The following is a 25,749-nucleotide window of genomic DNA, read 5'->3' as shown; positions in this document are numbered from 1 at the left end:
AAATAAAACTAGAATAAAACGAAATACAATACAAATAACACGTTTAGCGTCCTGCATTTTTGAAAATGAGAAGTGGGAATCTTTTTCTTTCTTTTTAAAATGGCCGCCAAACACAATTTTAAAGACAACCGGCTTGGCTATTTTTTACAATTCGTCTTTATTATTATTATTATTATTATTATTATTTTATTTGCCATAACAGTACAAAACAAAACACAAGACAATATACCCCGAGATGGGCTAGGGACAACAAAAGCAAATACATACTATGATCAGTAGATCTGTTGCCCCACATCTGGGGTAAACAATAAAATTAATATAGATTTAACATAATATACATGTAGTACACAAAGCATTAAAAAACAAAAAATTATACAACCAATAGCAAATAATAAATATATATAATATATAATAAGAATACAAAATAAATTTAGAATAAATAAGTAGAAATAACGATAAGGTAAGGATCAACAATAGACTGTGCAAGTCTCGCACGTAGCGAAAACGAGAACTTAATTCGAAAAAAAAGTATATTTTTGTACAAAACCAAATTGTATTGAAATTGTTATTTGTTAAAAAATTCTTAAAGATTATTATTTTTAACGTACTTTTTGTATAATTATTATTTTAATTCGTGTACATAATAATTGTTTTGTTTAAATTAACGTAAATATTATACATTTAATATGTATTATTAAATATTATTATTTATAGACGAGGATCGCTGTTCGACATCGACCTGGATGGTTTTTCTAACAAACCCCATTTGTGAATCACGTCCAATTGGTGCGATCATTACATAGGTTCAGCGATAATGGGAACGTCAATTGGGTAATATTCTTAATTGTTTAGAGTAAACCGGAAACTGGAGGTCAAGTTTTTTCTTTAGTTTTCTTCGTTAATTTGTTGAATTGATTTTACTTTTCTGTTTTTAATCACTTATTTTTACATTCCCAAGAACATATTCACTTTTTAGAGTCATAACTTATGTTAAACTAAAATTATTGACAGAACAAAATCTCCCCAACGTAAAACTCCTTTAGGTTGGGACCACAATGGTCCCGGAAGTTCAATTTCTCGCGAGACTTGCACAGTCTATAAAAGGAAATAAATAAATAAATAAAAAGTAGACTTGTAGATAAATTAAACAACTTAAAATATTGCACAAGTAATTCAGCTAAAGGTACTATATAATAGATTCATGAGCTTGGCAGACAGAAAATCTAAGTGATTTAAGAAAGCTGTGGAAGGGCAAGAGCAGTAGTGAATTGCGAATGTTTTCAGGCAAACTAGACCAAAGTCTGGGGAACAGATGAGGAGCTGATAAATGCAAAGCATCGGTTCTAGCATACAGGTGTTTGAAGGTGAGAACATTAGAACATCTATGGTTGACAGAAATGATGTCTGCCACGTCACAATGAATAAGGTTAAACTTACACTTAATGGTAAAATACAAAACAGAAAAATTACGACGAATTGACAGAGACGACCAGTTGAGGGACTTGAGATCGTTAAAATGTATTTTATTGATTTTAAATCTTTAGACATACACAATATTAAAAGTTGGATGGGGGCTGTCAAGGTTAACACAAAAGTATAAAAACTGTCATCAAGAGATGTGTAAAACCATACCCCTGCAAACGATAAAAATATAAGTTATTTAATATACAAAGGAGATGTTGTTCCGTTAGAAAGAGGGGAAAGAGGCGGGAAGGGAGAAGCAGCCGTTCAAAAAGGGGAAGGAGGTGGCCTCTAAAAAGGATACTTTCGGGGACATTGTAGGCATGTTTTTGTTTGGCCCAACACTGCGAAGTAAAACGCTGTGGTGTCACCACTTCTTGCGACAACACCATGGTATTAACACAAGTATTTTGTTTCCACTATGCTCGGTCTCAAGTTTCATTAACAAATTTAACATTTTGTCATTTTTCTCGTTGTGAAAGAATGTTTTGCTGTAAAAATTATATTGTGAAAGAATGTTTTGCTGTAAAAATTATATTTTCACAATGATATTTAGGCGGAAAGCAGTTTGAACGATTGATACTTTTGCATAGTTAGCGTGTTACAAAGTGACAATGAACATGGTAATTTTTTTTTTTTTTATCTACGCAGTAAAATTCTTTCTAGCTTTTTGTATTATGTATTATTTATTAAGTAAGGTTACTGTCAAAATCGGGGATGCTAAAATTTACACAATGGGTTTAGTCACATAGATACACAAGAGAGAATCAAAATAAACATCATGGTGTTTAAATATTAAAACACCAATGTAAATGTGCTGGCTGAAATTTGTGTTATTTCATCACCTATCGTTGTAAAAGTCTATTATCTTTAGTGTGGCAATATCATTGTGTCAATGTTAACACCCCAGTTTTTGTTGTAGTGTTATGTGTAATCATGAAAAGTGAAATTGACTACATTTTCGGTTTGTTTCTATAGAGTTAAAATACGTAAACAGAAGTCAAACTCAGATGTATATATTTTGTATAAACGTCCAGCTTTTTAAAAGATATGTACAAACTAAATTCTGCAAATTTCAATAAAATGAAACAAATCATGTTCTAATACACATGGAATCACGGAATAATATAATATGTAAATTGTTAACTTCAAGGACGGGGCACGATACTGGTAATTGCTCAAAATTATGTTTGGCATCAAAACTTACTTGGTATAAAATGAGCAATGGAGAGCTTTTGATAAAGGTTTTCTCGGTCAAATTCAATGGGGTAATATGCGTGTGCCCACAGGGGTGTCTAAAAATAAACAGCAAAATGTGAAAACGGCGCGACGACTTTACTTATCAAACTATGATTAATCGCTGAATTACCATCTGTATTGTGTCTCTCAAAAGTAACGGCATTAACCTAGTGTGAAGTTTTGCGTATTAGGCCCTACACCGAAAAAATGGATTGTTATATTTTACACCATAGGTATTGTCACATACCACCAATGTGACATATGGTGTAAATCCGCAGGGTACTTGCTTGTCGGAACCAGTGTCATTGGCTACATTGATTGCATTGGATAATGTGCAGTGACGTAAGCATTCTGTATCTACGTTTTGATTGGTCCGAGGTAACGTTTGGCAGCAGCTGCACTTTCTCCATGTAAAACCATGGAGGTAGAAATAACGAATGTAGGTGAAAGGTGATTGGATTGACCTTAGGCTCGAGGTCACTCTCTGGCGTATTTCATGAGCCTCAAAGTGTGACGTCAGATGTTCAAGTTATGTAGGGCCCAAATAACTGCATAAATACAAAATGTGAAACTTTTGCGACGAGAGTGGGCGTCCCACTCACCGGTCTTTTTCCATTGACCGTGTTATGCGTGGAATGAGGTGCATGCTGGTCTAGCGCGATCAGGATTCGAACCGAGGATAGGTTCCACTTATTACAAAACATCGACATACATAATGACTGACAATAATACCACTGGACAACTAGTTATTTAAAAATTGAACTCAATATTAATGATACTATTTAAAATTTGAACACAAAGGGACTCGTTCCGGAAGTGTTCGGAATCGGATTCGGACCGGATTCGAACAAATGGCAAATAAATCATACTCATATAAGGCCTTTTATTTATTCTACATATTTATAGGATTAAAATAAAAGAATATCCTTTAACTAGCCCTAAGAATTACAATATTATTTTTTAAAAGATGTTAAAAAAAAAAAAAAAAAACAGTACTCAAGGCACATCAGAGACATATCTTCCCCAGTAGCAGGTTTAAAACACTTTTCAAGAACAATGAGCTTCTCTTGCTCAAATCTTAAAGGCAGTGGACACTATTGGTAATTGTCAAAGACTAGCCTTCACAGTTAGTGTATCTCAACATCCGATAAAATCACAAACCTGTGAAAATTTGTGCAATAGTGTCCACTGCCTTTAAAAGGAAAAAAAAGGTATTTGCTAAAAATCGTGATCCCAAAACATAACTTGTTAATACAATAAATAATACAAAATACAAAGTTGGATATAACACCCTTAACTACTGAGGGCGCACTAGGGTTCCCTATTACAATACTATGCAACCATTCGCCAAGATCGATCTTTTCAATCTCTTTCGCCAAGTATTCAATCTTTTCACGAGGTCGTTCTCAATCTCATCTTAACTTGGCTCGATTGTCGAAGCTTAAATTGATAATATCACTCCCGAAACGGAATAACCCCAACTTTGATTTGTTTGCACAACACGTCCTCTTGCGTTTGTTTAACGCATACCTCATACAGATAGTTCCCTTTTCAATCCTATAAACAGAGCACTATGTGTAATACGATTACCTGTAATAGTTATAAAACACATAAAGATAAGATTTGCTGTTTATTGCAAAATATCACCGATAATAAAAGGTGAATGAAGCATGCAATGTGAATTGACGGTTCTGAATTCGTATGTTGATGATGAGATAAGTCCGGGTCTCGTTCACCTCGTGTCCAAAATGGCTGCAAGTTTCAGAACTATTGTTTCCCTTATGTTTTTTGCGGTGATGTTGGGTTCTTTTGAATCTACACAGCTGGAAGAAGTCGGACTAAATATGGGTGAGTAACAATGCAATTAATTATAAATTAAATATTATAATACTTAAAGTTATTTGAACCGTGTGAGCAACTTTGTGCGTTTCCACTATACAATTTACTCATTCCTTAAACAGTGATTGTCTGTGCTTGAAATTCTTGAAACACGACCCTTTTCGTCAATTTGCATCATGTACTTAAGTTTTCTTTTGTTCACGAATGGTTTACTTGTCATGAACTGGTTAACATTATCCAATAAAATGCGTCTAGGACTATTGTTTGTAACCTACACATCACAGGGTTTTGGAAACAAAATTGCAGTAACATTTCGATTTTGTTTTCAATTGGTCAACGGTGACAGATTTTTACATTAATTTATTTGGTCGATGTTGCTATAACTCAAAAGTCTCCAGTATCTTATATTTTTCTACTTTTTTATATTAACTTTTTGGCCATTTATCTTCTGATTATGTTGCACCGGTATTGTCAAATATTGTATTGTGGCCAACGAAGTATACGGATATGACAGACTTTATAGTCTAGTCAATCTAGGGTTTGACCAAGACAAAATTGCAACAGAAATGTTTTTTTCGCAAGTGTCTTCTGAAACCCTCTAAAACAGCATAATATAGGTTTTATCGGTTAATTTCCTAAAAAGAGCAGCCAATTTAACCAACAATCTATTGTATTTCGTGCGAAATCGAATGCTACTGACAAGGGTAATTCGTTTTCGTTTTATGATTAGTCAAATGTAATGTTGCGTCATTCGATTTAACAATTAATAATCATTCAATTTAGCAATTCATCAAAGCAGCATTCAAAATCGTAGACGCTTCTTGAAGCGTGTGTGTCACGAGAAAGAATGTTGATACGCTAATAAACTGAACAGAGTGCTAAAGGAATTTGACTCGACTCAAAACGAAACCGAATTGCCGAATTCTGAATTTGAAACGCAGTAACAACTGAAGAGGCAAAACAGGTTTAATTCGAACGCATGACAATGAAATTGACTGCTAAATTGCCGAATTTGACCGAGACAACCTATAGGTTGTATAGATACATAAAGTATAAAAAAGTATTTAGGGGGAAATATTTTTTTTATGCATAATTTGCGTTAATTAAAAATTACAATTTCCCCCCTAAAATACGTATGAATTGTCACCGCATTGTTTCTTAACATAATGAGTGCATATAAATTCAAGATGACGGCCAATATTCCCCATCAAAATCGATTTAAGGTTTTTAAATTTCAAATTTTCCAAATTCTAAATCTAAGGTCTCGAAATCAAATTTGGTTGAAAATTACTTCTTTCTCGAAAACTACATCACTTCAGAGGGAGCCGTTTCTCACACGATTTTATACTATCAACCTCTCCCCATTACTTGTAACCAATTAAGGTTTTATGCCAATAATTATTTTGAGTGTTATTACCAATAGTGTACACGTCCATAGGAAAACAATTTCGTGTCATTTCCACATTATGACCGTTACTTGTTTTAACAGTCGTCTACATGTAAACACCGGGTATAGAATTTAACTTTAAAGGCAGAGGATACTATTGGTAATTGTCAAAGACCAGCCTTCACAGTTGGTGTATCTCAAAACATGCATAAAATAACTAACCTGTGAAAATTTGAGCTCAATCGGTCACCGAAGTTGCGAGGTAATAATGAAAGAAAATAAACCCTTGTCACACGAAGTTGTGTGCGTTTAGATGGTTGATTTCGAGACCTCAAGTTCTAAATCTGAGGTCTCGAAATCAAATTCGTGGAAAATTACTTCTTTCTCGCAAACTATGGCACTTCAGAGGGAGCCGTTTCTCACAATGTTTTATACCATCAACCTCTCCCCATTACTCGTCACCACGAATGTGTACGTCTCGATAAGTCAAGTTTGTAGGTAGGAGAAATTCAACTTCCGAATGGTCAAAGTGTAGACTTGAATGCCTTCAAATGAAATAGAAAGACTTATGACTAGTATACAATGCGAATAACTAAATGAGAATAACAAATTTTGACTCGTATTCTGGGTCAAACTTACCTGAAAGAAGGGTCAAGTTCATAGAGCTTTATTTTTATATAGCTATATGGTCAATACCAATGTAGCCAATTCGGGTCAATTCTTTACCGGACTTCTTTATAGTTCCTTTCGCCATAACTCAGACATAATACCGTGCAGAGCATTTACATTTACTATTGTATTGCAGTTTGACCCAGTTCCGGGTCACTTGACACGTATTCCGGGTCAAACTGACCCAGAAGATGGGACAGGTCAAATTAGTACAGGACGTTGGTAGTCGAGAACATTTTGGTATAACCCAAAGGTACACCACAGAACAGTTACTCGTTGCTTCGGTAGTCAACGCCCAAGGTTGATCGCATTAAACCCATTCTCTGATCATTTAGTTCAATAAAACAAGGGTTATCTCGCACTCTGTTTGACTGGTTTATCAGCTTTGGAAATACCTACGGTTCCGATGAGATAAAACTGAAACCACGGATTGCGAGCCAATAACGGGGCCTCCCCTGTTCCAACTCCATAATCCATATGAATAAAAAACAAATAACTATAAGCCTATTATTCATTGCGAGTTTTAAAGTATTAGACAAATCAAACGGAATTACTTTTGGGCGTTGCAGAATCGTAAAGGGATAGGGGGAAAAAAAACGCTAGTGTTTTTAACTAATATTTATATTGTTTGAGGGAAGATAATACGTTTGGTATTTACTGTGAAATATAATGGCAATAAAAGCTTACTTGGTTGAGAGTGAACCACTTGACTTGGAAGTAATGCGGTTATGGAAAAAGATACAATTTTTTATCCCCCCAAAATGTAATATGAAAACCATTACTGGTAAAGACGTTTCTTCCTATGTGTTCAATTATATTCTCTCCTCATTTTTTGGTGATATCTCTAATTAAATAACATGACAAAAGACAATACTGGTCAATATTGCAACTCTCTAAATACAAAGCTAAGACCACGAGCAGCAATCTTTTCGTTTAACATCGCTTTACCTGGAGATCGCCAGATGGTGTAGAAATATAAAGTTGATATTATATATGCCCAATAAGGGTTAAACATTTGAAGCGTTGTTTACTATTTGATTAAACTTGTATATGACGACAGCATTTTACTACTGTCTTTCATGAAATGCATGATCTTATTATTGATCAGCGAATGGTAAACTGGTGAACTTGAATTTTACTTTTGACTGTTGATACAACGGAGAATTCAGTTTCAAAACGAACGTGATTGCGCAGGGTTTTCAAATGAAATATTTGTTGTTTAAATTAACCATGAAACCCTATACATCTATAATTATAGTTATTTTTTCATCACTCTTCATAATTCAACAAACAATTCTACAAAACTGACTAAGCCACAAGGAAGACATAAATGAGTGCATGTGGGAAAACGTTCAGTCGAATCAGCCGGTATAACTTTCCCCTTCAAACATTAGAGCGGCCACGAATGACCGCATAGTTTTGCTCAAATAAGAGGGCCAAAAAAAAAAAGATATGGACCAAGATGACAATAATTTTGTCCAGACGTTCCCATGGAAACAGAGAATCTACAGCTTTAGAACAAAACTATTTGTTTCTGGTTTTTATAATTTTCCTGAATTTGTTCCTGATTTTTTTTCTCCAGAAAATAACGGTGCAAAAAAGCTACACTATTAGCAATGTCTGAGTGTTAAAATGAGTGATCTCTTAAATATACTGGATACTGTTGGTAATGATATTGTCAAAGAAGTCTTTTCACTTGGTGTACCTCAACATATGCACCACATAACAAACCTGCGAAAATTTGAACTCAAAATGGTCGTCAAAGTTGCAAGATAATAATAGGTGCTTGATTTCGGGACCTCAGTCAAATTCAAGAATTTAGTGGAAAATTACTTCTTTCTCTTAAACTATACGTTACTTCAGAGGGAGCCGTTTCTCACAATGTTTTATATTTTCAACAGCTCTCCATTGCTTGTTACCAAGTAAAGTTTTTTGCTAATAATTATTTTGAGTAATTACCAATAGTGTACAACCTACAACATAGGTGGACTTTAGTCAACTACACCAGTCTAGAGAATGCTTGCTGTTATTACATAGAATATACTGCGTTAGGATCTCGTGAATGTAATTCAGACCACATCATGATTGATTTGGTGAAGGTGGGCGTGTCACATTTAAAGAGGTCCAAAGTTCAGCCTCTGTTCCAATTTCTCATCGAAACAAATTTTGCGATGAGAAATATGTGTTGAACACAAAAGGATGGTTCCATTTATTAGGAATTGCAATCAACTACAAAATAAATAATATTAAATTTGATATCTTTATGAAAGGTCACCCGTTAGTTTTGTCCTGATGTTGAGGACACATAATTTATGTTGTTGGTAAGAATTTGAGAAGCCAGATTAGATTAAAGGCAGTGGACACTATTAGTAATTACTCAAAATAATTATCAGTATAAAACTTTATTTGGTAACGTGTAATGGGGAGAGGTTTGTAGTATAACACATTGTGAGATACGGCTCCCTCTGAAGTGTATTTTATGCAGCTTATTCGGGAGCCATATTAACTCATGTTTATAATCACACACCTAACGAAATGCATGCCTCAAAAAGCAATACATTCATGTGTAATTCGTTTATCTTAATTTGATTCCATCACTTTTAAACTTATTCCCTGCCGAAATTCGCCGGCAAACCTGTAATACAAGTTGTGTTTTTGTGCAGAGTAATAATGTGCGAAAAAGTTGTCGGAGCATATGGGTGTCGGAACATAGGGGTGTCGGGATAAAGGGGTGTCGGAACATAGGGGTGTCGGAATATAGGGGTGTCGGAACATAGGGGTGTCGGAATATAGGGGTGTCGGACTATAGGTGTGTAACCGCCAGAGTCAGCTCTTTAAAGTCACCTGGAAGTGGTATTTTTTCAAAATAAAGATTGTGTCACTAATATATGTGTTTTGATGAGTGGAATGTGAATAAACAGTTAACTAAGGTTTTAAAAAATCAGTTCTTATGTTATTTACAAATTTAAGAGTAGACCCCGACCCGAGAGGGCGCTGTTCGTGACGTCAATCGAGGCAGACTTTGCCTGTAATGCGTAGAGTAAACACAATTGCAAAGTACATGTACGGACCAAGTCGTGAGTTTGTACATTTAAAAAAAAAGAAAAAAAAAATTTTTCCGGCAATGCCGACCAGGTGTATTGCTGCTGAATGCAGAAAAACACTTTTTGAAATGTACCAACTCACGACTTGGACGTACATGTACTTTGCACGTGTGTTTACTATACGCATTGCAGGCAAAGTCTGCCTCGACTGACGTCACAAAAGGGGTAGGCGGAGTCAGCCCCCCAAACAACTTTATATATTTTTTAAACATATAAATCGTGACAAACAATTACTTAAAAAGTTGTTTTATTGTTCGTAAGCATATACTCTTATGTTTGAAAGAAAAAAAATTATATTTCCAGGTGACTTTAATTAAAATGGGCTTTTGTTAACCCTTGGTAAAACCGCACTACGATTTAAGGGTAAAACCTATTAGAATTATTCAACCCCGATGCAAACTTAACATCTATTTAATCGGTGCAGTACCCGCTGCTAAACTAAGATTCAATCTCGGCAGGTAAGGCACCTGCTACAGATTGGCAAAGGTCGTGGGTTCGAATCCCACTGAGTAATATTATGCCTGTGATTGTTTTCACAAACTCGGGAAAGTACTGAGTATACAGTGTTTGTACACATCGGTGTAAGGGTTCAACCAAATAGTATTCTCTAATGCAAATTTAACATCTATTAAGATATTTGTTTCTTATTATTTCTAGGAAACAACGTGATAATGCCGTCCTTGATTTTCAATGACAGTTTGACTGAGGAAGAGTTTACTGCCACGCCTGAAATAATTACAGTAAGCCAAACACAAACTCTTTTCTTCTGAATAATCCTTCACAATGCCAACCACAAGAGGGCCTCCTTGCGTGGACTGCGACGACCTTTTCGCAAATACCGTTTGCGCTGGTCTATCTAGCGATCAAACTTGATAGCTATAGATAGACCAGCATGCACCTCATTCCACGCCTAAGAGCAAATCCGATTGTGCACAATGGTTAACTAAAGATTGACCATTTTGACTCGAACCCAGGCTGGCCAACTATTAGTTGACTACTGTGGTCGACCATTTGCAACCAGCCTCGAGCCCATGGTTGGTTACCTCACTGGTCTCACTGCGCACGAACGTTGCTGGTTGATAGTTAGCCACGGGTTGACTTATGTGCCCAATAGAACTTGCTGAGTGTTTACTAAAATGTTTATGGGGAACCCTTACTATCTATGAAGTGACCTCACTCCTACAATATAATTCTATTCTATGACACCCACACCAACTTATAATGACTTTTGAATGCCTGACCATGGTCAGTAGGAATAATATGCAAATTCTTATTTGGGCACGACACCCGTATCCCTTCTATAATAATTCACTTAGGCAAAGATGGGTTAATAATGCCAGAGAATTGGTGTAAATTTTACCTTTGATAGGAAAGTTATTCAATTGTAGTTTATAAATAAACCCCAAAGCAACATGTCCTGTTTTGAAACAGCAAAATGTACGAAAATGTCATTTCTTGGCACGATTGTATGCCGAATTCAACTTTTTTTAGCCTGAAGAAATTGCGCCCTCGTGCGGTTTCAAAGTCTAACATACCTCAAGAAAGGCTACACTAATAATAATAACAACAACAACAACAACAACAACAACAACAACAACAACAACAACAACAACAACAACAACAACAACAACAACAACAACAACAACAACAACAACAACAACAACAACAACAACAACAACAACAACAACAACAACAACAACAACAACAACAACAACAACAACAACAACAACAACAACAACAACAACAACAACAACAACAACAACAACAACAACAACAACAACAACAACAACAACAACAACAACAACAACAACAACAACAACAACAACAACAACAACAACAACAACAACAACAACAACAACAACAACAACAACAACAACAACAACAACAACAACAACAACAACAGCAACAGCAACAGCAACAGCAACAGCAACAGCAACAGCAACAGCAACAGCAATAATAACAATAACGATGACGATGACGATGACGATGACGATGACGATGACGGTGACGGTGACGGTGACGGTGACGGTGACGGTGACGGTGACGGTGACGGTGACGGTGACGGTGACGGTGACGGTGACGGTGACGGTGACGGTGACGGTGACGGTGACGGTGACGGTGACGGTGACGGTGACGGTGACGGTGACGGTGACGGTGATAATAATAATAACTGAATTCTTAAAACTAAGAATATATCGTAGATTATACAGCAACAGCAACAGCAACAGCAACAGCAACAGCAGCAGCAACAGCAACAGCAACAGCAACAGCAACAGCAACAGCAATAATAATAATAATAATAATAACAATAATAATAATAATAATAATAATAATAATAATGACTGAATTCTTAAAACTAAGAATAATATCGTAGATTATACAATTATTTACAAACCGGAATTTAATAAATTGAAGGCAACCTCATGAAGATCACAGTAAATCAAATTGTAGAATTAGACAACTGTTCAAAATTACTTGAGATTAATAAATACAAAAAAGGCTTCCGCTGTTCCGCTCATAGAACATGTACACCGAGAAATTAATCACAAACCCTCTATTTTGTGTTACAGGACTGGAAAACTATAATATCTACCTCTGAGAATAATTCACCGACAGAATACACCTCAATTGACACATCAACGACAGACGGTTTGCTTATTGACTCATCGACAGCAGAATCTTCGACAGGAGCTGTCCTCAAAACAGCAACAAAAACAACAACAACAACAACATTTCCAACAGTAAGACAAACTGAAATGTCTACAACCGAACACTCGACATCAGATGTTTCTACAACTGAAAATTCAACAACTGAAAGTTCTACACCAAAAGTGTATACAACTGAAAGCACTAGAACTGAACAGTCTACAACTAAAGTATCGTTAACCGAAAGCTCTACACCAACAGTATTAATCACTACAAGCACTGCAAGTAATCTCTCCACGACTGAAGTTTCTTCAACCGAAAACTCAACAGCTGAATGGTTTACACCAGAAGTTTCTACAGCTGAAAGCTCTACCTCTGAAAGCTTTACGACCGAAGTTTCTTCAACCGGAAGCTCTTCAACTCAACTCTCTACCACTGAAGTTTCGTCAACTGAAAGCCCAATTGAAAGTTCTACACCACATGTTTTTACAACTCAAAGCTCTTCCACTGAAAGCTTAACGCCTGAAGGTTCTTCAACCGAAAGCTTTTCAACTGAACTCTCTACCACTGAAGTCTCGTCAACCAAAGGATCAACTGAAAGTTCTACACCAGACGTTTCTACAACTGAAAGCTCTTCCACTGAAAGCCTTACGACCGAAGTTTCTTCAACCGAAAGCATTTCAACTGAACTCTCTACCACTGAAGTCTCCTCAACCGAGAGCCCATCTGAAAGTTCTACATCGGAAGTGTCTACAACTGAAAGCTCTTCCACTGGAAGCTTTATGACTGAAGTTTCTTCAACCGAAAGCTCTTCAACTGAACTCTTTACAACCGAAGTCTCGTCAACCGAGAGCCCATCTGAAAGTTCTACACCAGAAGTGTCTACAACTGAAAGCTCTTCCACTGGAAGCCTTATGACTGAAGTTTCGTCAACCGAAAGCTCTTTAACTGAACTCTCTACCACTGAAGTCTCGTCAACCGAGAGCCCAATTGAAAGTTCTACATCAGACGTTTCTACAACTGAAAGCTCTTCCACCGAAACCTTTACGACTGAAGTTTCTTCAACCGAAAGCTCTTCAACTGAACTCTCTACCACTGAAGTCTCGTCAACCGAGAGCCCAATTGAAAGTTCTACACCAGACGTTTCTACAACTGAAAGATCTTCCACTGAAAGCTTCACAACTGAAGTTTCGTCAACCGAAAGCTCTTTAACTGAACTCTCTACCACTAAAGTCTTGTCAACCGAGAGCCCATCTGAAAGTTCTACACCAGACGTTTCTACAACTGAAAGCTCTTCCACCGAAACCTTTACGACTGAAGTTTCTACAACTGAAAGCTCTTCAACCGAACTCTCTTCCACTGAAGTCTCGTCAAACGAGAGCCCAACTGAAAGTTTTACACCGGAAGTTTCCACAACTGAAAGCTCTTCAACCGAAATCTCAACGACTGAAGTTTTATCAACCGAAAGTTCTTCAACTGAACTCTCTACAACCGAAGTCTCGTCAACCGAGAGCCCAATTGAAAGTTCTACACCAGAAAGGTCTACGTTTGAAAGCTCTTCCACCGAAACCTTTACGACTGAAGTTTCTTCAACCGAAAGCTCTTCAACTGAACTCTCTACAACCGAAGTCTCGTCAACCGACAGCTCTATTGAAAGTTCTACACCGGACGTTTCTACAACTGAAAGATCTTCCACTGAAAGCTTCACAACTGAAGTTTCGTCAACCGAAAGTTCTTCAACTGACCTCTCTACAACCGAAGTCTCGTCAACCGAGAGCCCAATTGAAATTTCTACACCAGAAGTGTCTACGTTTGAAAGCTCTTCCACCGAAACCTTTACGACTGAAGTTTCTTCAACCGAAAGCTCTTCAACTGAACTCTCTACAACCGAAGTCTCGTCAACCGACAGCCCTATTGAAAGTTCTACACTGGACATTTCTACAACTGAAAGCTCTTCAACCGAAAGCTCTTCAACTGAACTCTTTACAACCGAAGTCTCGTCAACCGAGAGCCCATCTGAAAGTTCTACACCAGAAGTGTCTACAACTGAAAGCTTTTCCACTGGAAGCCTTATGACTGAAGTTTCGTCAACCGAAAGCTCTTCAACTGAACTCTCTACCACTAAAGTTTCGTCAACCGAGAGCCCATCAACTGAAAGTTCCACACCAAAAGTTTCAACAACTGTAAGCTCTTCAACCGAAAGCTCTTCAACTGAACTCTTTACAACCGAAGTCTCGTCAACCGAGAGCCCATCTGAAAGTTCGACACCAGAAGTGTCTACATCTGAAAGCTCTTCCACTGGAAGCCTTATGACTGAAGTTTCTTCAACCGAAAGCTCTTCAACTGAACTCTTTACAACCGAAGTCTCGTCAACCGAGAGCCCATCTGAAAGTTCGACACCAGAAGTGTCTACAACTGAAAGCTCTTCCACTGGAAGCCTTATGACTGAAGTTTCTTCAACCGAAAGCTCTTCAACTGAACTCTTTACAACCGAAGTCTCGTCAACCGAGAGCCCATCTGAAAGTTCGACACCAGAAGTGTCTACATCTGAAAGCTCTTCCACTGAAAGCTGTACGACTGAAATTTCTTCAACTGGACTCTTTACCACTGAAGTCTCGTCAACCGAGAGCCCAACTGAAAGTTTTACACTGGAAGTTTCCACAACTGAAAGCTCTTCAACCGAAAGCTCAACGACTGAAGTTTCTTCAACCGAGAGCTCTTCCACTGAACTCTCTACCACTGAAGTCTCGTCAACCGAGAGCCCAATTGAAAGTTCTACACCAGACGTGTCTACAACTGAAAGCTCTTCCACCGAAACCTTTACGACTGAAGTTTCTTCAACCGAAAGCTCTTCAACTGAACTCTCTACCACTGAAGTCTCGTCAACCGAGAGCCCAATTGAAAGTTCTACACCAGACGTTTCTACAACTGAAAGATCTTCCACTGAAAGCTTCACAACTGAAGTTTCTTCAACTGAAAGCTCTTCAACTGAACTCTCTACAACCGAAGTCTCGTCAACCGAGAGCCCAATTGAAAGTTCTACACCAGAAGTGTCTACGTTTGAAAGCTCTTCCACCGAAACCTTTACGACTGAAGTTTCTTCAACTGAAAGCCCTTCAACTAAACTCTCTACAACCGAAGTCTCGTCAACCGACAGCCCTATTGAAAGTTCTACACCGGACGTTTCTACAACTGAAAGATCTTCCACCGAAACCTTTACGACTGAAGTTTCTTCAACTGAAAGCTCTTCAACTGAACTCTCTACCACTGAAGTCTCGTCAACCGAGAGCCCAATTGAAAGTTCTACACCAGACGTTTCTACAACTGAAAGATCTTCCACTGAAAGCTTCACAACTGAAGTTTCTTCAACCGAAAGCTTCACAACTGAAGTTTCTACCACTGAAGTCTCGTCAACCAAGAGCCCAATTGAAAGTTCTACACCAGACGTGTCTACAACTGAAAGCTCTTCCACCGAAACCTTTACGACTGAAGTTTCTTCAACCGAAAGCTCTTCAACTGAACTCTCTACCACTGAAGTCTCGTCAACCGAGAGCCCAATTGAAAGTTCTACACCAGACGTGTCTACAACTGAAAGCTCTTCCATCGAAACCTTTACGACTGAAGTTTCTTCAACCGAAAGCTCTTCAACTGAACTCTCTACCACTGAAGTCTCGTCAACCGAGAGCCCAATTGAAAGTTCTACACCAGACGTGTCTACAACTGAAAGCTCTTCCACCGAAACCTTTACGACTGAAGTTTCTTCAACCGAAAGCTCTTCAACTGAACTCTCTACCACTGAAGTCTCGTCAACCGAGAGCCCAATTGAAAGTTCTACACCAGACGTTTCTACAACTGAAAGATCTTCCACCGAAACCTTTACGACTGAAGTTTCTTCAACCGAAAGCTTCACAACTGAAGTTTCTACCACTAAAGTCTCGTCAACCAAGAGCCCAATTGAAAGTTCTACACCAGACGTGTCTACAACTGAAAGCTCTTCCACCGAAACCTTTACGACTGAAGTTTCTTCAACCGAAAGCTCTTCAACTGAACTCTCTACCACTGAAGTCTCGTCAACCGAGAGCCCAATTGAAAGTTCTACACCAGACGTGTCTACAACTGAAAGCTCTTCCACCGAAACCTTTACGACTGAAGTTTCTTCAACCGAAAGCTCTTCAACTGAACTCTCTACCACTGAAGTCTCGTCAACCGAGAGCCCAATTGAAAGTTCTACACCAGACGTGTCTACAACTGAAAGCTCTTCCACCGAAACCTTTACGACTGAAGTTTCTTCAACCGAAAGCTCTTCAACTGAACTATCTTCCACTGAAGTCTCGTCAACGGAGAGCCCATCTGAAAGTTCTACACCAGAAGTGTCTACGTTTGAAAGCTCTTCCACCGACGGATTTACGACTGAAGTTTCTTCAACCAAAAGCTCTTCAACTGAATTCTTTACAACCGAAGTCTCGTCAACCGAGAGCCCAATTGAAAGTTCTACACCAGACGTTTCTACAACTGAAAGATCTTCCACTGAAAGCTTCACAACTGAAGTTTCTTCAACCGAAAGCTTCACAACTGAAGTTTCTACCACTGAAGTCTCGTCAACCAAGAGCCCAATTGAAAGTTCTACACCAGACGTGTCTACAACTGAAAGCTCTTCCACCGAAACCTTTACGACTGAAGTTTCTTCAACCGAAAGCTCTTCAACTGAACTCTCTACCACTGAAGTCTCGTCAACCGAGAGCCCAATTGAAAGTTCTACACCAGACGTGTCTACAACTGAAAGCTCTTCCATCGAAACCTTTACGACTGAAGTTTCTTCAACCGAAAGCTCTTCAACTGAACTCTCTACCACTGAAGTCTCGTCAACCGAGAGCCCAATTGAAAGTTCTACACCAGACGTGTCTACAACTGAAAGCTCTTCCACCGAAACCTTTACGACTGAAGTTTCTTCAACCGAAAGCTCTTCAACTGAACTCTCTACCACTGAAGTCTCGTCAACCGAGAGCCCAATTGAAAGTTCTACACCAGACGTTTCTACAACTGAAAGATCTTCCACCGAAACCTTTACGACTGAAGTTTCTTCAACCGAAAGCTTCACAACTGAAGTTTCTACCACTGAAGTCTCGTCAACCAAGAGCCCAATTGAAAGTTCTACACCAGACGTGTCTACAACTGAAAGCTCTTCCACCGAAACCTTTACGACTGAAGTTTCTTCAACCGAAAGCTCTTCAACTGAACTCTCTACCACTGAAGTCTCGTCAACCGAGAGCCCAATTGAAAGTTCTACACCAGACGTGTCTACAACTGAAAGCTCTTCCACCGAAACCTTTACGACTGAAGTTTCTTCAACCGAAAGCTCTTCAACTGAACTCTCTACCACTGAAGTCTCGTCAACCGAGAGCCCAATTGAAAGTTCTACACCAGACGTGTCTACAACTGAAAGCTCTTCCACCGAAACCTTTACGACTGAAGTTTCTTCAACCGAAAGCTCTTCACCTGAACTCTCTACCACTGAAGTCTCGTCAACCGAGAGCCCAATTGAAAGTTCTACACCAGACGTGTCTACAACTGAAAGCTCTTCCACCGAAACCTTTACGACTGAAGTTTCTTCAACCGAAAGCTCTTCAACTGACCTCTTTACCACTGAAGTTTCGTCAACCGAGAGCCCAATTGAAAGTTCTACACCAGACGTGTCTACAACTGAAAGCTCTTCCACCGAAACCTTTACGACTGAAGTTTCTTCAACCGAAAGCTCTTCAACTGAACTCTCTACCACTGAAGTCTCGTCAACCGAGAGCCCAATTGAAAGTTCTACACCAGACGTGTCTACAACTGAAAGCTCTTTCACCGAAACCTTTACGACTGAAGTTTCTTCAACCGAAAGCTCTTCAACTGAACTCTCTACCACTGAAGTCTCGTCAACCGAGAGCCCAATTGAAAGTTCTACACCAGAAGTGTCTACATCTGAAGGCTCTTCCACCGAAAGCTTTATGACTGAAGTTTCTTCAACCGAAAGCTCAACAACTGAAAGTTCCACACCAGAAGTTTCTACTACTGAGAGCTCTACCACAGAAAGTTCCAAGACTGAAGTTGCTCCAACTGAAACGTTTACCACTGTAAGTTATACGCCATACTTTACAACTGAACGCTATTTTACTGAAGTTTCTTCAACTGAAAGCTCAACCACTGAAAGTTCCACACCAAAAGATTCTCCAACTAAAGCCTCCACTGATCGCTACACGACCGAAGTATCTACAACTGATGGTTTTACAACTGATAGTTTTTCATCAAACATTACAACCGAAATCCCAACAACTGAAAGCAGTACGACTGAAGTTTCTTCAACTGAAAGCTCTACAACCGATCGCCCAACAACCGGCGTGTCTTCAACTGAGAGCTCTACCATTGAAAATTCTACACCAGACTTTACAACTGAAAGTTCTACACCAGAATATTCCACGACGGAAGCCTCTACAACTGATCGGTCTACAACTGAATTGTCTTCAACTGACAGCTCTACCACAGAACGCTCTACAACTGAACGCTCTACAACTGACAGCTCCACCACAGAACGCTCTACAACTGAACGCTCTACAACTGACAGCTCTACCACAGAACGCTCTACAACTGAACGCTCTACAACTGACAGCTCTACCACAGAACGCTCTACAACTGAACGCTCTACAACTGACAGCTCTACCACAGAACGCTCTACAACTGAACGCTCTACAACTGACAGCTCTACCACAGAACGCTCTACAACTGAAACTTTAACAGAACTACCGAGTTCAACATTAAACAATGGCTTCTCCTCGAGTTCTCAAAGTTATTCCACCTGGACGACAAGCGACCTTCCTGAAGTCTCCAAAACCTCACCAAGTGGAACGTCTAGAGTAACAACAGAGCTCTCGCCTACGGATTCTTCTTTACCAGCTGACAAACCTCCACTATTTGATGTTCCCGATGGGGGTAAGTTTATTTAAAGGGGAGACTTTCGGGACGCTTGGTGGCAAAAGAATAACCGGGTAAAACCCATTGTTTTCGGGAACGTGCACATGCTCAGAACTACGTAAACATTTGCAATTTACCTGTTAAGTCTGCTGCCACCTAAAGTCTCCCATTGTTCAATTTTGATTCGAAATTCACCTCTTTTTAAAGAACTTTATGTTAACCAATCAAAATCTATACTCCTTACAGTAACCGATGTTTTCCGTACAGTCTTTAAGCACTGGATTATATTTAACTTCTCAACACATTTTGTATTCGTTGGTGATAACAGCTTAGATCTTTGCTTCCAAATGATAAACTTTTAAACGCTAGGTGGCAGTAGACTTAACATAATACATTTCCATTGTTAACGTTGTTCTGAGCATGGGCATATACCGAGACGATGGATTTACCTGTGCCCAATTTCATAGAGCTGCTTAAGCAGAAAATATTGCTGAATAATTGTCTGCTTAGCAAAAAAAAAATGAAAAAAAAATGAGCAGAACAGTCACAAATTGTACATGAGACATGGCGTTGTGGCTGGAAACCTTATTCTTAGCATACTTTTGTTGTGCTTAGCTATACTGTTATGTGCTTGAAAGCATCTCTATGAAATTTGGCCCGGTATGTCTGCAGCCACCGAGCGTACCACAAGTGTCTTTCATCGATGAAATCTATCTCTGTTTTTTTCACAACTGCAATGAACCAATGGTGAACTTCAAGTAAACTTTTGACACGTCAGAAATTTGACACTTTTAACACTTTTGATGATTCAGAAACTGCAGAAAGAATATTGAAGGTTGAGATAGCGGTACCGGAGACCGAGACCGACTGTAGACCTGAAGAAACCGAAGAGTCAGATCCTTGCAAGGAACTGAAGAGTTTGTTCCTTAATGAGGTGAGTGTGTGTTCATAAGTTTAAAATATCATGCAGTGGCAAACTATCCTTCATTAGATATTTTGAGGTTAAAAGGTTACAATACTAAGGTAATATAGACTGACAACGTCATCACTACTAATAATTGACTGTTGACGCAGCAGGTAATGTAGGCCAACCTGTTTTTACCTCCATGTTATCGTTTTTTGTTAAATACCTCCCTTTGACAAAAAACATATTTCAGCAGCTCATGATAAAACCTCTTGTGTTTCTTTCTCCTCAGGCGTCACCAATCTACGGCGAGGTTGACGGATTCATGAGGGTTGAAATTCTCAAGTTAAGGTAATTTTACAATCGCACTAATTTGGCTGATTTGGGTCTGATGACTAAATGGCTACAGCCAACACAAAGCTGTCCCATCACTTTCAGGTTCCTTCGTAGACACCTGGCATAAGGGAAGCAATTATGTTCAAGTGCATCGATCATAAATACGCAGGATTCGAACATTATATTCAGTCAAAATGTTCTTCAATGTGGCTAAACTATCTTTTGTAATAATAACCTATTCAGGAATTGTCCACAGCTTAACAATTTTATAAGACATCGTCTAGGAATATTTATAAGTCGTACCCAAGTCCTTCTGGTGGCTTTCTTGAAAAATCATTTGAACAATAATGTCATCTGTACTCAACACTAACCCTGTACGCAACACTCTCCGTCATGATTTCTTCTCCCCACCTAGGAAAGGAAGCGTCATCATTGAACATATTGCTGTGTATGATGTCAGTCGTATGACCCCGTCCGACCTAGAGATGACAGCCGTTCAGTTGTACGAGAAGACGGTAGGACCGGCCGTAACGAGTGGGTCAATCGGTAGCTTGGGCGTAGAGGAGTGTACCTCATGTATGCCTCCAACGGGTAGGTTTTTAGAAGTACAGCAGCTTTTGACACCCTGAAGTAATGTGGTTATAGAAAAATATAATTATAAGCCCCCCCCACACATCTCCTATAAGAGGTTCTTCTTCCTTCGTGGACAAAAATTTGCTCCGGATTTTCGGCGGTATCTAAAAAACTTTTTGAAATGGCATACATACCCTGTAAGCTATAGAGGGGTAAAAGGGGTAACCCCGTTTCAGCCCTAGGAGTAGGTCCCTCTGGACAAAAAAAGTTGTAGTCCACACCTTGAAGTGGCCTTCAGGCTTTGTGTGTCTGGCGATTTGTAGTAATTTTCTTCTCTTCAATGAAATAATGAAAATGTTTCCATTCTTTTAAAAGATCTAATAGATGTATGCACATACATCGAAGAAGGTTTTGCAGTCTGTGAAAATCCAACCTTAGACCCTCAGTGCGTCAACAATAACATCCTCTGCCGGTCACCATGCAAACAGGCAGCCGACTACTGCAACAGCCACGGTCTGTGTAGCCAGGCAGAAGGCGAGGTACCAGTCTGTGATTGTCAGGATACCAACGAGGCTTGGTATCCTGGAACAAGGTGCGAGGGTTACGTCAGCAAGCTCGGTCTTTTGGTTGGTCTGTCTGTCAGTTTGTTTGTCTTTCTCCTGGTTGGTATTGGGATCATGGCGGTACTTCTCAAGAAAACGTACTCGAAGGGGATGCGGAAGGAAAGTTACAGCTTCTCACAAAGGTAAGATGGATAGGACAAATAGATGGGTAGCAATTTTAAATGCTGATGGGATATCTTTGGCAATTGTCAAAGTCGTATTCTCACTTGGTGTATCCCACTATGCTTTAAACAATAAATCTGTAAAAATTTAGACTCATATGGTCATCGAAGTTGCAAGAGGATAATGCAAGCGAAAAATATACCCTTGTTGCACAAATGTTCCACAAAATGTGTGCTTTCAGATGCCGAAAAGGCTTGACGTTTTTTTCTTTTTTTTTCCTTCAGATTTTGAGTGAGAAATTACCTCTTTCTCAAAAACTAAGTTTCTTCAGAGGGAGCCATTTCTCACAATGTTTTACACTATCAACAGCTCTCGATTGCTTATTACCATGCAATTTTCTATGCGCACAATTACTTTGAGTAATTACCAATAGTGTCCAGTGCCTTTAAGGGGTTGGGCAACAGAGGGCCTAAAACATTACACCACTGATTTACAATTTACTAGCTTTTAAACCCTGATGCTGGAATACATTTAAAGCCATTATACACTTTCGGTAAACAGTATTGTCCAAGTCCCACACTTCGTGTATCACAACTTATATATAAAATAACAAACCTGTGAAAATTTAGGCGCAATCGGTCATTGGAGTCGGGAGAAAATAACGGGAAAACCCACTCTTGTTTCCGCACGTGTCGCCGTGTCATGACATGTGTTTAAAATAAACCCGTAATTCTCTCGAGAACTAATATTATTTTAATGTTTTCTCAAAAAGTAAAGCATTTCATGGAACAATATTTCAAGAGAAGTCTTTTACCATTACCTTCTGTAAACCCTGTAAATTATTTGTAAATCTGTGAACTTTTTTTCTGTACCGAAAGTGTATAATGGCTTTAACAATCAATTTGTAAATAAGTTTTATATTTCCATTTTTATCACAGTTATTATACTTATTTTATTTCAGTCGAGATGCTGTCTTTAAAATGGACGAGTTATCGGACGAGGGAAAGGTAAATGAATTTGATTGATCGATCGATTGATTGGTTGATTGATTGATTGATTATATTTATATATTTATTGATAACCAAACCTGGTTAACCGCCACTAACAGGTATCCTGAAAAAAGAAACAAGAAAGCAATGAAAGCATTCAATAAGATACATTCTTAAATATCTAAGAAAAACATTGATTAATTAATTGATTACATGGAGAGATGGATAGATAGATAGATGTATTTGTTGGTTTAATTGAGTGATTGATTGATCGATTGGTTTATTATAAAACGTATTGAATATTTCCGATTAGAAGCTGTTACACTATGGTCCTGTTAAAAATTGAAAAGTGAAAACTGTCAAATTTGTACCAGAAAAAAACTATCAGGTTCTACAAAGGAAAAAACATAACACGTTAAAATAAGTAGTTTCTTGTGAGCTAGTAGTGTATGGAGGAAACTTGTTCCATTCCTTTCCAGCAAAGATCGCAAGTGTTTTCTCTAACGATTTATCTTCACACCTGGTCTTGATAGTTCTCGAGGCAAGAGTCATTAAATAACAACGGGGGAATCGACGCACCGTCTCGGGTCTTGGATCTTGAAGAACCAGCATCAGCCTCGGTCTTAAACATCCTGGAAACATCGGTAAGTAAAACAATTTATCATCGTTGTCGTGGGTTCGAATCCCACCCGAGTAATATGTCTGTGATTTTTTTCCCCGCTGAGCTCGGGAAAGTACTGAGTATACAGTGCCAACATAGATCGGTGTAAATGGGTAAAAACCAAAATGGATATTCTTCATCCCCGATGCAAATTTAACATCTGTTTTAATAAGACACTGGACACCTTTGGTAATTGTCAAAGACCAGTCTTCTCACTTGGTGTATCTCAACATAATGCACAAAATAACAAACCTATGAACATTTGAAATCAATTGCGTCGAAATTGCGAGATGCTAATGGACGAAAAAACACCTTTGTCACACGAAGTTGTGTACTTTCAGATGCTTGATTTTGGGACCTCAAAATCTAATTCTGAGGTCTTGGAAACCAAATTCAAATATTATAGTGGAAAATGACTTCTTTCTCTAAAACTACGTTAACTTACTTAAGAGGGAGCTGTTGTTCACAATGTTTTATACTATCAACAGTTCTCCATTGCTTGTTACCAAGTAAGTTCGTACGCTTATAACAGTTATTGTGAGTATTTACCAGTAATGTTCAGTGCCTTTATTTCTATTTAAAAACTCCCTGGATCAGAATAGACCCGGAATCCTCGTCCCATGGAGTCTGGTTCATATCTTGGTCAGTTAATCTGGAAACTGGTTTAAGAAATATGGTGTACTCGGATACTGCGTAAATTTTGTCGTTTTCTGTGTCATCTTGACACGGATTCCGGACCATACTGACCCATAAATGCGGGTCAGGCCCACAGGACCCGGAATTAGGGTTAATTCTGACCCGGTAGTGTAGCTTCACATGGTGCAGAAACATTTGTATACCTAAAATTATGTTCCGTACAGCGTCAACATTTGTAAAGTTAAAGACACATTACAGAATTGGTTTTTGCTCGCAGTGTATAATCACTTGATGTATGCCTAATCCACCATATCAAAAGACTGACAAACCTGTAGAAGTTTGAGACCAATCGGCCATCTGGGTCAGGAGAAAATAATGAAAAACCGATGACACATTTTGTATGGCATGACAACGATTCAAAAAGAAAAATGAACAAAACACTCACTGAGCGTTACACCCCAAACGGGAAATTAGTTTTATTTATTTCTCATCAAATAATATGACATTTCAGACAGAAATTTTTCAAGGGATGCTTTCTGGTATCATCTTTATTAGATCGTGTCAGTTTTATGTAAAACTGTGATCTGTGATTTAAGTGTTGTTCTTATAAAATATGTAATGATCCTTTATTAATAATTGTTTAATACTCGTTTCAGATGGATAGATCGATGGGAACTTCTTCGTCACCAAGGTTGGTCTTAGAGGATGAACGTAGCTCAATTGATTGTTAAAGGCAGTGGACACCATTGGCAATTACTCAAAATAATTATTAGCATAAAACCTTACTTGGTAACGAGTAATGGGGAGGGGTTGATAGTGTAGTGAATTCCATTAACAGCTGCCAAGCATGTGTTAGCTTTTAGTGCTCGCACTGGAGACTTTTACCATTCCCCTATTGTATATGACCATCTGGGAATGTCAGCTGTAAATGGTGAACAATGAACTCCAAAACCCCCAGTGTAGTATAAAAGCCTATTGTAAGTTCCTTTGTTTACGCCTATTGAGCAGGCCCTAATCTTTTTCCTTAGTGTACATAGCCATAGAAAAGCAAATGCAGACAATAAACCACCCTCACTCTTCTCCAGCTTTTGGTACAGAAAGGTTGTATCTCTCTAACTTATATAGTCGTAGTATTTAGGTTCATTTATTGTGGTTGTCCAAAGGCTGACTGGAAACTGAATTGGTAGTACACTACTCCTATACAGCAACCTTTCAGCTGGAGGACACCATTAGGGTATAAAGTAATATCTCTTAATAGTTAAATATAAATAGTAGTTAAGTAATTGTATTTGTGAGATCTTATTAATTTGAATGAAGTCAAAGCTGACCAGCGCCGCCAAAATGAAGCTTAATTCTGCCCAGACTCAGAAATAGGGTAAGTGTATATAATTGTAACCAAATACCCTATAACTGGTGACCCCGACGTGATTCGAACACGCAACCTTCTGAAAAAACGTCACTCCTGAATTCAGACGTAACATTTTTGATTCGATACATAATCTATCTCATCCAGGTATTAGAGCAACACAACGCCTAATAACTCACAGATTCGTATGGCCGTCAATTAACAAAGATGTCAGACTCTGGACCAAACATTGTATCCAGTGTCAACGTGCCAAGGTACATCGT

The 25,749-nt window shown here is 38.5% G+C and overlaps 1 protein-coding gene across 1 annotated transcript; it reads left to right on the top strand.

The window, feature by feature from the left end:
• Positions 1-4,544: 4,544 nt before the first annotated feature.
• On the top strand, positions 4,545-24,928 carry LOC139939597 (uncharacterized). Its single transcript, XM_071935615.1, has 10 exons — positions 4,545-4,548; positions 10,357-10,439; positions 12,270-19,314; positions 20,109-20,230; positions 20,493-20,551; positions 20,952-21,127; positions 21,485-21,854; positions 22,796-22,841; positions 23,357-23,467; positions 24,777-24,928. Exons 1-10 carry the CDS (start codon positions 4,545-4,547, stop codon positions 24,849-24,851), a joined length of 8,091 nt encoding a protein of 2,696 aa, XP_071791716.1. The 3' UTR covers positions 24,852-24,928.
• The last annotated feature ends 821 nt before the right edge of the window (positions 24,929-25,749 follow it).

This window comes from Asterias amurensis, chromosome 7 (genome assembly GCF_032118995.1).
Source record: "Asterias amurensis chromosome 7, ASM3211899v1".
Classification (NCBI taxonomy): domain Eukaryota; kingdom Metazoa; phylum Echinodermata; class Asteroidea; order Forcipulatida; family Asteriidae; genus Asterias; species Asterias amurensis.
The sequence above is the reverse complement of the archived record's forward strand: the minus strand, read 5'-3'. Positions and strand labels throughout refer to the sequence as shown.